The sequence below is a fragment of the Cyclopterus lumpus genome, chromosome 9, assembly GCF_009769545.1.
Source record: "Cyclopterus lumpus isolate fCycLum1 chromosome 9, fCycLum1.pri, whole genome shotgun sequence".
NCBI classification, from domain to species: domain Eukaryota; kingdom Metazoa; phylum Chordata; class Actinopteri; order Perciformes; family Cyclopteridae; genus Cyclopterus; species Cyclopterus lumpus.
Window position 1 is genome coordinate 23,646,728 of NC_046974.1, and position 14,467 is coordinate 23,661,194.

Below are 14,467 nucleotides of genomic sequence, written 5' to 3' on the forward strand. Positions count from 1 at the left end.
GAGGAGGGCTGGTGGACCTTCAGACACCAATAAAAGTTTCACTGAAATCTGTCACACAGAGAATCCAGTCAGTGTCCGGAGTCTCAACTTAGGAGGCAGAACCAATAGCAAAGGTCACGTGGTAGTGAGCGAGGGCTCTGAGGCTAATCTTGTTTGTTGGTTTGTTCAACGCTCACACACACACACACACACACACACACACACACACACACACACACACACACACACACACACACACACACAAACACACGCCTCACAATTATGACGGATAATAAATAAAAACTTTGATGGACAAAAATATGTTTTTCAAACGTGGAATGCTGATTTGACTGAGTTTGACAAACATAACAGTAAAAAGACCAATTTGGTATGAGGTATTACAACCCAGTCTCCCATCCCAACTCGTCAAATACCATCGTTAGGCAAGTGCCCCTCGTCGTCCCACAGCGTCACCTTTAGCGTCTGAATGCAACGCACAGGGCTTTCAGCAAACTCGATGTAAACCCACCGCGTCATCCATCATGAGACGGTCAGAGCAACTGACCAGTGTAACAGAGAGAGAGAGAGAGAGCACAGGGCGGGTGAAATAAACACAGGACTTTTGTCCAGGGGACCGCTGTTTGCGTCCCGTGCAAACTTTTCTTAGTTAAGTGTCTTTATGATGTGCCAAATTCTAAGAGGAAAAATCTCTGGTGTCTTGTTCTGGTCTCTTTTTGTAACAAAACGCCATCAGGTTTGCACCAAGCTCGAAGGCAAGAATGTGCACGACGACACTCATGTTGTAGCCGCTTGTCCGTGCAAGAAAATAATAAAACAAAATAAAAAGCAGGCCTAAAAGTGTGAAGGAACGTTATCGAGCTAACACGGTAACAACAGCAGCCTCTCCGGACTCAGTGCACACAGACATTCACTCAACCTCACGACAACAAAGAAAGCCACTCAGTATGAAAAAAGGAGGAACAAAAAATCTCTGTGCTTGGTTCCGCTTGTTCGTTTTGATCCACGACCAGCTAGAAAGGGCCAAGAAAGACTCAAGTTTGGTTGGTTGCACCCAAATCCTTTTTTGTACATGTTAAAAACTGTACACAGACGGTGGAGGCGCTGTAGAGGCTGGGAAAGCGCAGCCTCAGCCTCTTAGTAGTTGACCTCGTAGACGGTCGCCTTCTTATCTCCGGAGCCCGTCACAATGTACTTGTCGTCTATGGAGATGTCGCAGCTCAGCACGGAGGACGACTCCTTCGACTGTTGAGGGGAACAAAAGAGGTGTGGACATGTGAACAGTGCACATGAGGACCGAGGGGGGGTGAAAAAAGCCAAGAGAGGGCCATGTGTGTGCGTGAGTGTGAGGGTGTGTGTGTGTGTGTGTGTGTGTGTGTGTATGTGTGTGACACTTTTCTCTGTCCCTTTCTGCAACATTGTGTGTGTAAGGAGTACATTTAGACGGCGCCGTGCTTAGCCTTTGTTCACGTACTTGCAGTAAGTTCTTTTACACGCTTACCTGGAATATGCTGGCTCCATACGGGGTTCTCCATGCGTTGAGCAGATTGTCTTTTCCCGTGCTCACAAACCACTTACCTGCAGAGGATGACAAAAACCGCATTAGGCAACGTCAAGGGAACTTTGCTCCAAATTTGATATGCGTCTCAATGAAGTGAGCGCTTCAGATTAGTGGTGGTTAAGCCAACACTTACTGTAAATGGCACTTAAGTTGACAGTTCCTTTTTTTATATCTGAAAATGTATTTCTTTCGAATAAAAAGTTATGGAAATGGTCACTGACACAATAAAGCTGAATGTGTATAATTATCTGGTCCGAAGTATTTGACGCTATCTCAACAACGACGGGGATGGGTTGTGGAAATAAAGACACGAAAATCCTCAATGCAAATATTATGCATCAAAACTATTCATACTAGCAGTGGTGGGAATTTGTGAAAGCTGCGGCAATTTTTAAATGAAAAAATTCTAATAGATTCACGCAGGCAGAGGACCTACCATCTGGCAGTCTGAGTTGAGTTGATGTATAGCCTGAGATACTGTTTAGCTATTTTAGATTAAATAAATAATTAAGTAACTAAATAAATGTAGTGAATGTGGGTGTTATGCACCTTTTCAACGAATCAAATTCCTGGTATGTGCAACGTACTTGGCCAATAAATAATTCTGATTCTCTGGTAAACAGTGTATACCTCTAGGACTTTTATTTCGAAAGGTAAGAAGAAGGAACCAGTTGGTCAGTCGAAATGAAAATGTGGGGACATTGTCATATCAGTGAATTTAACCAGTAAGTATTGACAATGTGAACATCAAAATCATTTTTGATGACATTAATTCCACATAATAACATACTAGTGCTTGTTGGCTAATTCCAGCTTGACCTGAAGTCCTAATCTTAAAAGTCATTATTGGCTTGTATTTTCTTGGTCCACTATGATTTCAGACAAATCTGTGCAATGCTTCCTCTGGCAATCACCTTCATTTGTATTGGACATTTTGTAATCCCGTCTCCCACATAAAGCAGACAAATTGAATCACATTCTCCTATCCGTTACTCACATATAGCACCATAAACCGTATACAACATTGTAATTTCTCCTCCTGCATAATATCACTCCATGTATGCTTAATTTACAGTTATCATCTATTCACACAGAATTTAGCGAACGTTAATCGATTCCCCTTCCCTTAAGCCCTTTTCTATAAACCCTAACAGGAACGCGTTTGTGAGTCTTACCACAGTGAGCAAATCTGAGGGAGAGCACACAGCTCTCATGCAGGTGGAGCTGATACTTGTCAGGTTTGGTGACGTGCAGGACCTCCACGTTATTGTTCTCCATCCCGACTGCCAGCCACTCGCCCGTTGGACAGTAGCCCAGTGAGAAGATCTGCAGCGGAAACCCAAACCGTTATGGTAGTTATACCTCTTATCGTGTATATAAATAGAAAACATTATCTCTGTCGCAACAGCTTGTGGATCTGTGTGTGTGTGTGTGTGTGTCTGTGTCTGTGTCTGTGTCTGTGTCTGTGTCTGTGTCTGTGTCTGTGTCTGTGTCTGTGTGTGTGTGTGTGTGTGTGTGTGTGTCATCATGGTTCTGGAGACACCTACTGTAGCAGGAAGTACCACAGAGGTGGTACTTTGTCAGGTGTTTATATTTCTGTCTGTCGGGTCTGTGGACAGATCTTTTCAACACTATAGAAATAGAACGGACATTCCCATTCAAAGCAACGTAGCAGGAAGGTCAAAGTGGCGGACATTTTTATGTCTATTGTTGCCAGTGCCATTGTTGTCACGGGCTAACTCCCACATGAACTAAACTGACTTTGCTGACTCACTGAGGCTGAGGTTTTTGCAGTGTGTGAAGACTAAAACGAGCAGCGGAGTGGTGACATTACGACATCTTTGTTCGGCTAATTTTGTCGAACCAATAGCATTAAATCATTGGTGGAACTAGCTAACTAGCAGACAACTGGCTAGTTAGTTAGCTTGCTATATCCGCCATGCTTTAATGCCACACTGGTTACAGAAAATGAGCCTTTGAGCCATCTCGTGGCCAGCAGCAGCGTTGGGTCCAGCGGTCCCTCCGCCTCCCTCCCCGCCACTCTGGAGAAGGACAAGCTACCTAGCTAACTAGCCGGCCGTCCATCCGTCTCCAGAGCTGCGTCCGCTCTCTTCCCGGTGAGCTGCAGCAGCACTTGACTGCCCTACTGTTGTGTGTTGTCACTTTAAACCGCAAACAACAATCACCATTTCCCTTTGTAGCCTACCAGTCAAATGACCTATCACTCTGATCAGAGCGATAGCGTCACAATCGTGCAAGATGCAGTCAGTAACTTTTATAGGTCAAAATTAAGGCGAAGTGGGGAAGGGGCCACCATCACCCTCCACCTTTACGCCCCAGGGTCTGATTGTCGCTGTGGCCAGTTTCACCTCATCACAAGACAGTCTCTAGTATTAGTCTGCTCTATTTCTTGAGACTGTGTTTGTCTGCGGGGGTGGCCACTGATATTAACATATCTATGGGTGCTGGCAAACATCCGTTGCCGCGCTTTTCTACTCCATCATCAGCCTAATCTGTCAAAACAGATGGCTTTTTTCAGTTTCTCAAATCGTATTAGGTACGCAACATATCCTGCCAGCAGCAATTACGCATCGGGAAATGAGGTGGGTGAATGATTTAGTAAATTCTCATTTTTGAAACAAATCATGCAACATCTTTTTTTCTGATGATGAAGACACCTGATGGCGTTATAAACCTGGTAAACACAATTCCATTTTATTTAATTTTTTACTACTTTGCCAATTTGGGGTGGCTTTGAAGGAGTTAGAACATATATTTGTGGCTAGAATGAGCACTCTATTGGCCATGTCTCTCCCTGTCTGCCCTGCCCTCCCTGAGCTCTCTCCAACGCACACCCACCTCCTCCCCGTGCACACGGAGATTGTTAAATGGGTCTTTTTTGGGGGGGGATTGCAGTAATGGTCTATTATTGTCACTCTTCTCCTGACCCCAAAAAAAAATTTATCCAACCTCCAGTGTTATTAGCGTTAAAGGTATTTGAGCACCGTGCTGAAAACCAGAGCTCAGTCTGGCCTTTAAGGTGGGGTTAAACGTTCTGAACCGAGCCTGCAAATTACTGCAATGAAGCAAAACCAGAATGTGTAATCACACAAACTGTGACTTGTCCTGAGATGCAAGCTTTGCAACAACCTGTGCATTTACTTTAATCACCAAATAATTACAAAATTCAATGAAAGTGGCGCAAAAACAAACCTACATGCGGCATACACCTGCGTACTAGTTCCATTCTTCTGCAACACAAACTACGCTCCACGTGCACATTTAGCGTGCATACAGCAGTTTGTGTTGGAGCTCTTATAACGGGGCGGTAGGTGTAGCATCATTGGAAATGGTTGCGTTTGTGTGTGTTAAAAAAAAGAAGGTCTTATGTACCTGGGAGGTGAAATCGTGCTGCTGCAGCTGCCGTCCCTCCCTGAGGTCCCAGGACCGCACTGTGTTGTCCAGGCCTCCAGTCCACAGCTTGGTCCCATCGTTGGAGATGTCTATGCAGCTGGCTCCGTCGGTGTGGCCCTGGAACTGCCTGTGGATCAAAATCGAAAGGACGCGTCATCTTTGGGAGAGAAGCTAAAAGACAGGAAAGGCTTCAGGTTGCAAGATTGGTGGCCAAAGTTTTCCAGACATCATTTGCGTTAGCACACGAATGGAGTGAATTACAATGACCTTCTCCGGAAAATCAACAAATTATCCATTGTCATTAGTAAAACCACCAATACTGCACAGCAAAAGTCCTGCGTTCAAATGTTTACTTCAAGGGACGAGGGAAAGAGAGGCGTTATCTGCACAATGTTCCTAAATTGATTTAATTTAGTCTGTTCAAGGTGGAGCCTTGGAATCGGACACAATGCCGACAGCTGTATATTAATGCAATGTATTTTAATTTTTTTTGTCAAATAGGAATCTGCAGCGTAGGCAGCAACTTTTCTCTCAGGGAAAGATAGTACTACAACGTTTTGAAGTACTGTAGAAGAACACAGTCAGAAAGTATGATACATAAGGGCTTTGTGGGCCTTTCGTTCGTCATTTTGGGGTAACGTGAGTTAGAATAGAACCTCATAATAGATCTAGGGATGTTTGGGGCCTTTTTAGTTGGGCCCCAATGCCTCTGGTGCTTTTTAGAGGTTGACCATCCTTTGTGGCCTTCTGGACTCTGAAGTTGGTTGGGTGCCATTGGGTGTTGTAGCCATTTACAGTTTAATAACTGGTTTTATTTCCATTCACATCCATCCATACCTGACCAGCGTCTGGTTGTGTAGATCCCACACGGCTATGTTTCCGTCGGAGCAGCAGGAGAAGCAGACCTTGGAGTCTGGGCTGATGGCCAGAGCGTAGCATGCGGGTGCGGACGAAGTCAGCTCGGCCTTGATCCGCGGGGTCGGCGTGGCCAAGTCCCAGATCGATAGAGTGCTCGCCTCGCCCCCGACGATGAGAGTCCGCCCGTCGGGAAGCAGCCGACAGGAGCGGATGTAGTTGTCTCTGTTCTGATGGGACAAGACGCACAGAGGTAGTTTTGTCATTAAAACAGCATTAATGCGTCAGCTGGTTACATGTTCTGCATTTGTGCGTGCATGTGAGGGGTCGGTGCACTCACGAGGCAGTCCAGCTGGGATACGGGGGTCTTGTTCCCCGGGTGACTGATATCCCACACCTTGACGCAGCCCTTGCCTCCGGTGTAGACGTGGCGCGTTGGGTTGCTGATGGTGACTGCGCACACCACGTCCCCGTGGTTCAGGGTGTTGATCTGGCGCGCGTGACGCGGGATGCCAGGGCCGATGAGTGCGTCCGGGGGGAAAGGCACGGGCTGCATCTGTCCGTCGGCACTCACGTGGAAGGAGTAGGCCCTGGAGGGAAGAAAGGGGGAAAATGTGGGGAAAAAGGTATGGGCAAAATGTAAAAAAAGGAGGGAAAAAAAGGAAAAAAATATTGGGATTTATTAACATACGGTTTTCCACCGGGAATGCCTGACAGGTTGGGGGGAAGGCCAGGGACACGTATGTGGTGGTGAGGATCAAATCCCACCTAGAGAATACGAGAAAGAGTTTAGAATACAATCCAACCATAGACAAGCAAATGATACCAAAACCGGAGCTGTTGTAGCCGGTTTCATGTCTCTGGATAAAAAAACGACTCAGCAGAGAAGCCAATCTGACGGCTACAATATAGCCAATGCTGTTGCTGAGGTGTAACCCAGACATCCCGTCATGTTTACATCTTGATGTTCTTGTCCTGCAAAATCACTCAATCAGTGACGACTGAGCACCCAACCAAAGATAACAGTTCTGTAAGCCGCCCACAGTCATTCGCGCCACAGTCCTCCGTATGATTAGGGCCGTTTCAAAAAAAAAAAAAAAGATTATTTCTTCTGATCACACATCTGGTGTCAACAGAAAAATCCCATTTAAAATAATCATAATTGGAATGAGCAGCAAAAGCAGGGAAATTATTAGAATGCTTAAATGACACAATGCATGATTTCATTTTGATTCAAAGGAACAGTGTTGCACGTAAGGAGACTGAATTGTACTTGTGTTTGTGTGTGCTCGGGTACCACTTGTGTGCGTCCGTAAGCAGCCACTGCGGCGGCGGCCACCACGCTCATCTGAGGAGAAATGTTGTGCAGGCCGGTGTAGGCGGCCCCGGCTCCGCTCAGCTCTCCGTTCATTCCCGGGTGGGGAACCAATCCAAACGGACTGGGGTACGGGCAGGGCACCGCCAGCGGCGTACGGAGACCAGGAGCTACAAAGAAGAATAAAAAACACAGGTCTCACAAGTTGCGAACATTGCCGTCAGAGAGAACATGAGAGGCGTGCTGTGCTCCGCTTGCAGCGCTCACCCAGTGCCTCGACTCCCGGGGGTTTGCCCGGCGCGGACCTCGGGCCCGGGGTGGAGGTGCTGCTCGGCGTCGGGGCGTCGGAGCGGGAGGTCGGGGTGCTGGACTTGGACACGGGTGTGGTGGACTTCTCATTCTGCAGCCCGAGGAAGGTTTAAACACAGGGCTAAGCATCGCTTTGCAGGAGGGCTTTAGAGCCGTTTCCAAATTCAAAGCAGAACCATCAAATAAGACAGGAACTGTCCCAACAGATGTATTATGTGTCGAGCGCTTTCCGCACCTGCTATAATCCAGGGTTTATCATCTTCTTACCAACAGGATTTTTGCGTACTTACTAAAAATAGATTAGAACTACCCTGAGAAATGACAAACAGGAAGATCAGTGGGCTGTGATTTCCCCCGATGACTCACCAAATTAATCTCTTTGGATTTGGAAGAAGGCGTGCTGCTGGAGGAGGCGACGGAGGACGGACTCAGCGGAGCGTCCTTCTTCGCCAGGCGACTCTTGTCCAACCCGTTCTCCCGTGGCGAGTGGGCAGGACTTCCTCTGGGAGACGCTGGATCCTGTTGCGGGTGAGCGCGTGCAAAGATGAGAGCAGAAAGGTGTATTTAATTTATCATTCTTTCTTTTTTCCCTTTTCAAAATAAAAGACATGCCGCCGCTGGACAAACGTTGTACCTCGTTGGAGACGTCCACCACCAAGTTGTCGTCGCTCTTCTCTCCTTCACTTTCCTGATGGGACACATAAGAGGACACGCACGTGACATTTTTGTACTGTATTAGACAGACAAACTAATAGTGAAAACACGTGCATTTCTTGTGTGTCGCGTTGTTTTATTTTGGATAAAATGGAGGAAAGCTTGAAAATGCCTTCTGTATGCCACTTTCTCATTAACCTAAATTCTCCAACAGTAAAAAAAAAAAATACAGATGATTGGTGCTTTTTATTTCAAATCCATTCTATTTATTTGATGGGACATTAAAATTGAAATTGCACATACGTTCATAAAAAAAAAAAATCAAGGATTTAATTAATGCCCTAAAAGAAGACCACAAAGACTATTTTAATCGATCCTCTGGCATTACTCTTTGTTGTATTTTTGCAGGTTTTTAATGATCAGATAAAAGGGTCCAAATGGTTCCATTGCGTATCCTCCAGATGCCTCGTTTGGCTGGAGAACAAGTCGTAAAAGTCGAGTTTATGTCCAAGCTACGCCCTTTGACGTGTCCGTTTTCTCTGGACAACAAAGAGAGAGAGAAAACAAATGAGAAAGTGTGGGTTTAAATGTGGCTCATGCCCTCGTTTTGTTGCCGATTTTGAATTAGAATGCTTTCACTTTTCTCTCAAAGTTTGAATATTTGAGCCTAGACTCAATTTTGGCCAAAAGTAAAGCATGTGTAGTTATGACCACAAAACGATCCAATAAAGAACTTCTGCCTTTCCATTATGTCACATTATGTCACTTGCAGTTTACATCCATGGCTGTCCAAAATGGCACCACTTCATCATTTGATCCTCTTGAAATTGTCACAATTAGCATATGAACATTTTGATTAATGGTGTTAAGTGAAGTCAGTGAACTTTGACCACGATCAACCCGAAAACGAAATGCGTCTGGCAACGAGGTGCCTCAAACCTGCGTTCTCTCTACTGGCCAGCAGGGGGCGACTCCTCTGATTGCAAAAATAAGTCAGATTGTATGTCTTTGATACAGCATGATGTTCATTTAGTAAATGAAGGTCCATTTAGAGTCAAATACACCATAAAGGAGGGTATGCAATAGGGTGGGTCTACCTTGTGATTGACAGGTTGAGACCACGGAGTTGAGTTGTCTGTCACTTCGTCTGACTTTAACCTTTTCACGGTGTGTTTTTTACTTCTTGAAAGTTAATTGGAAAATGCCAACCTTTGCATTATACTTCTGGTTGCATAAAGCCAGGATGCCAACGGACAAAAAGACAAGATAGCGATGGCCAAAATGCCAAAGTGGAGACCTCAAAACGGCGGTCCGATTCAGAAGAGAGAACATTTGTGCTGACTCACATAGCGCGTGGAGGCCAACTCCTTCCCATCCGTCTTCTGCTTCTTGCTGTCGGAGGAGTAATCGCTCGAACTCCTGTGCTTCTCGCGGTTCCGAAAACTGGCCGAGGGAGACACGGATGAGCTCTGGAAGAGACAAGAACCAGATGATTGGAGATTGGAAAAAAATATATACTTCAAAACTGTAACTGTCAAATCATTAGCCCACTTTGTCAAAACAAAACAATTGTAAATGTAACCTTAAATCCTTCTGTGTAAATTGAATACACCTCTGGGCTTCAATTGGTAAACCCACTGTGATGTCACCTGCTGTGAATTGTGGGTACATTTCCTCGGGCAAAGTCTACGGACTAAGTGTTAATAAAGGGCTCAAAATGTCTGGCGAAAGAGCCCTCAAGCACCCTCACGATCTGACAGCTGGGACAGCCCTGAACCCCTTGTGGACTTTCACGGGGTTTGGCGCCGCCACCGCCGCAGCTTGAACTTTATTTTTGAAACATTTCCATGGAAAAGTCTAATGCGGCCATTCCTTTAATCACCATCGCTGAAGGATTAATCCTCTTTGAGAGGCAAAGATCAAAATAAGGTCAACTAAACATGCTAAAAAACCCTCTCGCTCTGGCCCCGTCCCTGCTGATCCCCCCCCCCCCCTCTCTCTCATTGGGAAGCTCTCCTTGCCCGACGCACAGTGGACGGAGAGAAGAAGGAGGAAAAAAAGAAAAAACAGGACCTTTAACTCGACCTTTCCACTAACTCACGCTTGCAACCTTTTCCGCTGCCCTTTGCCGTGCCGCAAGTGTCGATGACGAAGATTCCGTGGGGGGTGGGAGGGAGGAGGAGGAGGAGGAGGAAGGTTGGGCGTGTGGTCTTGCACCTGTTTACATTTCGGTGTGTGCAAACAATGTTGAGATGTCAGTGTGTGTGTGCACACAGGTGTCTCAACTTGAGTGAGACAGATCCAGTTGAGCCCCCCCCCCCTCCAGTCTGATTAGATTAATAAGTCTGCAAATTAACTCTTTTTGAAAAACATCAAGGCAAATTACCGTCACTGCGGAGACAAACGGAGGCCTCCTTGCCGGCGGTACAAGCACTGCGACTGTGGAGAATGAACTGTGGCAGGGGGGGGTTGAGGGCAAGAGCAATTAATTTACCGGCACATCATAATTATATTTGCCTCGCTTTTTTCAAATTGATTCCGCGAGTCACAATACGTCTAACCTTCACTGTTTCGCTCAATTACAGTTGAAAACTTTGCTGTCTCTGTCTCGTAATGAGTGGCCCCGAATGGCCCAGCTCTCTCGTAATGCTGTTGCCGGTTGCCATGAAGGCCGAGGCCAACAGTCCTCAAAGATGGATGCTGGGGCTGCAGTGCATATAGAAAAAATAACTAATTTAAGAGGGATAAAGTCATTGAAAAGTTGAAAAGCTGTAAGACTCAAGCAGAGTCTCTCAGTCTGTCTGAAGTAAACGGTTGTACAGCCTAAGATACTAAAAGTTATTTGACTGAGTTTCCTTTAAGTGGATTTGAGTTCCCTCTGGTAAACAGTGTATACGTCTCGGGCTCTTAATGTGAAAGGTAAGAACAGAAGGAGTGGACCTGGTCTCCGCCGCCGCCGCCGTCGTCGTTGTATATATATATATGTTTCTACATATATATACATATATATGTACACATATATATATATATATATGTATATATACATACTGTATATGTATATACATATATATGTATGGATGCATATATATGTACATGCATATACAGTATGTATATATACATATATATATATATATATATATATATATATATATACACACACACACACACACACACACACACACATACATACATATATGTATATACATACACATACATATATATATATATACTGTATGTGTGTGTGTGGACTGTACGCTGTATGCAGACTTTCCTTCCTCTTCTTCTTTGTTTTAAAAGAGCATTCCAACATTAACAAATGAGACGGACGGTAGCTGAGCGGTGGGAAAAAAGAAAGACAAAAAAAAATAAGAGCGATGGCCACGCTGACATCAAGCTGTTTACCTTCAACAAGAGATTCATTCTAGAGGTCGGTGGAACCATGGAAGCCTCATTTGGAAATCATTCTCCACCGTTTCTTTCTGAAGTACGGAACATAATCAAGGACACCTTGAGACACCTTGAGTGTTTTAGCATCATCGCATTAAGAAAAATAGAAAATCCTTTAATTGCAACTACTCCAAAACCGCATACCTCCATTCATCCCACCGTGGACTGAAAAGGGGAATTCAACAAACATGCACACAAAAGAAGGGTGGCATCGGCAACGGAAGAAACAATTAGCTTCATTACATAAGTGCCTCTGAAAGGCCTGAGGAGGTGCAGTCCTTGAACACACCACGACCAACACAATAGACTGTGTTGTTTGCCAACGATTGTATACGAATGCTCACGTGCGAGCACACACACTCACACACACACACACACACACACACACACACACACACACAGACGTCTTCTATCAGGCATGTGGGCTAACATGCCTTAACGCCAAGGACGCTAAGGCACAGATGTTCATGCAATTCACACACACACACACACTGTACCCCGTGGACGGTTGCCAAGGCAACTGTAGACCACTGACAAGGGGCTTATTGGTTTCATGAAATGACTGTTGGCTGCGTGTGTTCTCACAGGGCGCTAATGAAAGGCATTCATCATTCTGGTCCCTCTATCTTTTCCGCGGATTTCTGACGACCTCACACACACACACACACACACAGACATAAGCACACAGTGCTAATCGTACCCATCATGGCGCCCACAGCCGTGTGTGTGTTTGCGTGTGCGGAGGAGGAGGATATACTACATGGGGGGGCAGGAGATAACATATTAAACATTCCACCCGTCTCCACCTCCCTCCAAAACACCAGAGAACACCCACAATCTGCTAAACTCATGCATGTGTGTGTGTGTGTGAGAGAGAGAGAGAGAGAGAGAGAGAGAGTGAGAGAGTGAGAGAGTGAGAGAGCTCGGGCTGCCGGTATAAAGAAATGCTAATCTGCTCAATGAGTATTCAACAAACCAAATGTTTGCCCCGGGAAGAATCTCAGCTTAAGGGACTAATTACGACAAGTGCTGGATGTGATGTTGCTCTGTTGAACTGCCCGCTTCCTTCACCAGTCTGACGTGTGCTTTGTGTGTGTGTGTGTGTGTGTGTGTGTGTGCGTGTTTGTTTCTCTCTTTCTTTCTCCATTCCCAAAATTCAGAATATTTTATAAAAAATAAAGAACATTTATTATTTTACGGTGAATGTGGAATACATAAGTGGCCGCTATCTCACACGATACCAATTGTCTGATTTTAATTATGGCATCCAAATTAATGGATGAAATCCATTAATGCCAGTGGATTCCCATCGTTGTTGAATAATATTTATTTAAATGGTGAGTCACACAATTTTACCGGCATTACCGCCTCTGCCAACCAGTCCAGTTGCAGGTTTACATCCCCGTCCGTCCAAAATGTCACCGCTCCATAATTTTATCCAATTAGACATCGGTTACATTGACCTTTGACCTCCATGTTATAAAATCAGTTAATCCTGAGTGCAAGTTGAGGTTTATTCCAAAATTGAAGAAATACAAAAAAGGGATGGACATGAGGTCACGGTGACACGCGGAGGCATGAAAATACTGATCAACATTTTTAATCATTTTGATGCCATAATTTTACTAAAAATTAAGTCAAGTCATGAACGACCGGAGAATCGATCAACTCGTTATCCGTTCTTTCGTCGGTACTTTTCGGTGGAACGTATCGATATTTTTGATTTTTCTTTTACTTTTTAGATTTGTTTCCGTTGAGATATTAGTGACTTTGCTGTTGTTAACATTACTGTTGCTGCTCTAAAAACGATACTTAGATTTGTTTAAAATATTAATTATAATCCTGTTTTGTTTTATAATATCTTAATGCAAACAAAAACAAACAATAAGAGTCTGTGAAGAACCGAACCAATAAGGATAAGAGTTGTTCTACTAAAGTATTCCTTCAGTTGACACGGTTGTGAACTAGAGGGCAGCTATCGAATATCAGTCTCACTTCATGTTCTTTGATATCAAATATTAGCCCTCGGCTACTGGTGGAGAATGTTGATACTGGGAGAAGAAATTGTGTGACCTGATGAAGGAACTTAACATTATTTATTAATTATAAAAATAAAACACATGAGTTTGTAACAGAGAGAGAGAAAGGGAGGCCTTACCTTGACCGAGTCTCTGTCTGAGGAGGCGGAGGGCGGGAGACAGAAGAATAAAGACTAATTAGGGCATTTCATGTTTTAATGAAGTGCAACCCATGCATGAGCAACGACAGACACAAGAAAAAAGAAAAAACGGGGAAAGGAAAGCTCACACGTACACACACACATATATATATATATATATTACGTACACAGAGGAAGAAAGAGGGAGAAGGCTGATGATGGAGGATGATAGTGATGATGATGAGGCATCATTAATGCCAGTTAAAGCTAAAAGTACATCAACTCAGACTTTTCATGTTATTCTTTTCTGAAGCATGTTAAGTGAAATGTACAACAGTATACTGGCTGGCTATACAGAATGTAGTGTTTTTCCAAAGGCTGCTAAAGACGGCGTTCGGCCCCATTTGCTAGTTTCTATAGGCCTGTATGGACTAGGTGTGCATGCTATGTACACATGATCAGCTGTTAGTATTTGATCGCCAAAGATAATGGATGTTGCGGCAATTTGTGAATGTGTTTTTTTTTTTTTAATTGCGCGATTTGAGACCTGAAACAGCATGAATGAGAACAAACGCATTTAAAAAGACACATTTAGAAATCCCCATATTCCCTGGAACTCAGCTCAGAGGAATTGACCATTCACTTAGTCCCGAACCCCAGAGCCCAGACCGGCAAATCATAGTATAGGATCAGCTCTGCCCCACTGACTTTCGAGCAAACGTTTCAGAAGTTCTTCATCTTCCGGCTGGTTTCGTGG

General features: G+C 44.6%; 1 protein-coding gene across 1 annotated transcript in view; it reads right to left on the reverse strand.

The window, feature by feature from the left end:
* Positions 1 to 244: 244 nt before the first annotated feature.
* Positions 245 to 14,467, reverse strand: part of LOC117736116 (transducin-like enhancer protein 4) — a 33,118-nt gene continuing 18,895 nt past the window's right edge. Inside the window, exons 8-20 of the mRNA XM_034541203.1 lie at positions 13,711 to 13,727; positions 9,452 to 9,574; positions 8,086 to 8,139; positions 7,818 to 7,970; positions 7,410 to 7,542; positions 7,125 to 7,312; positions 6,519 to 6,595; positions 6,168 to 6,417; positions 5,810 to 6,057; positions 4,952 to 5,099; positions 2,734 to 2,884; positions 1,499 to 1,575; positions 245 to 1,242 (exon numbers count right to left, since the gene is read on the reverse strand). Coding sequence (XP_034397094.1) covers positions 1,135 to 1,242; positions 1,499 to 1,575; positions 2,734 to 2,884; positions 4,952 to 5,099; positions 5,810 to 6,057; positions 6,168 to 6,417; positions 6,519 to 6,595; positions 7,125 to 7,312; positions 7,410 to 7,542; positions 7,818 to 7,970; positions 8,086 to 8,139; positions 9,452 to 9,574; positions 13,711 to 13,727 — 1,727 coding nt within the window. The 3' untranslated portion in view covers positions 245 to 1,134. The remainder of the gene's footprint in view (positions 1,243 to 1,498; positions 1,576 to 2,733; positions 2,885 to 4,951; positions 5,100 to 5,809; positions 6,058 to 6,167; positions 6,418 to 6,518; positions 6,596 to 7,124; positions 7,313 to 7,409; positions 7,543 to 7,817; positions 7,971 to 8,085; positions 8,140 to 9,451; positions 9,575 to 13,710; positions 13,728 to 14,467) is intronic.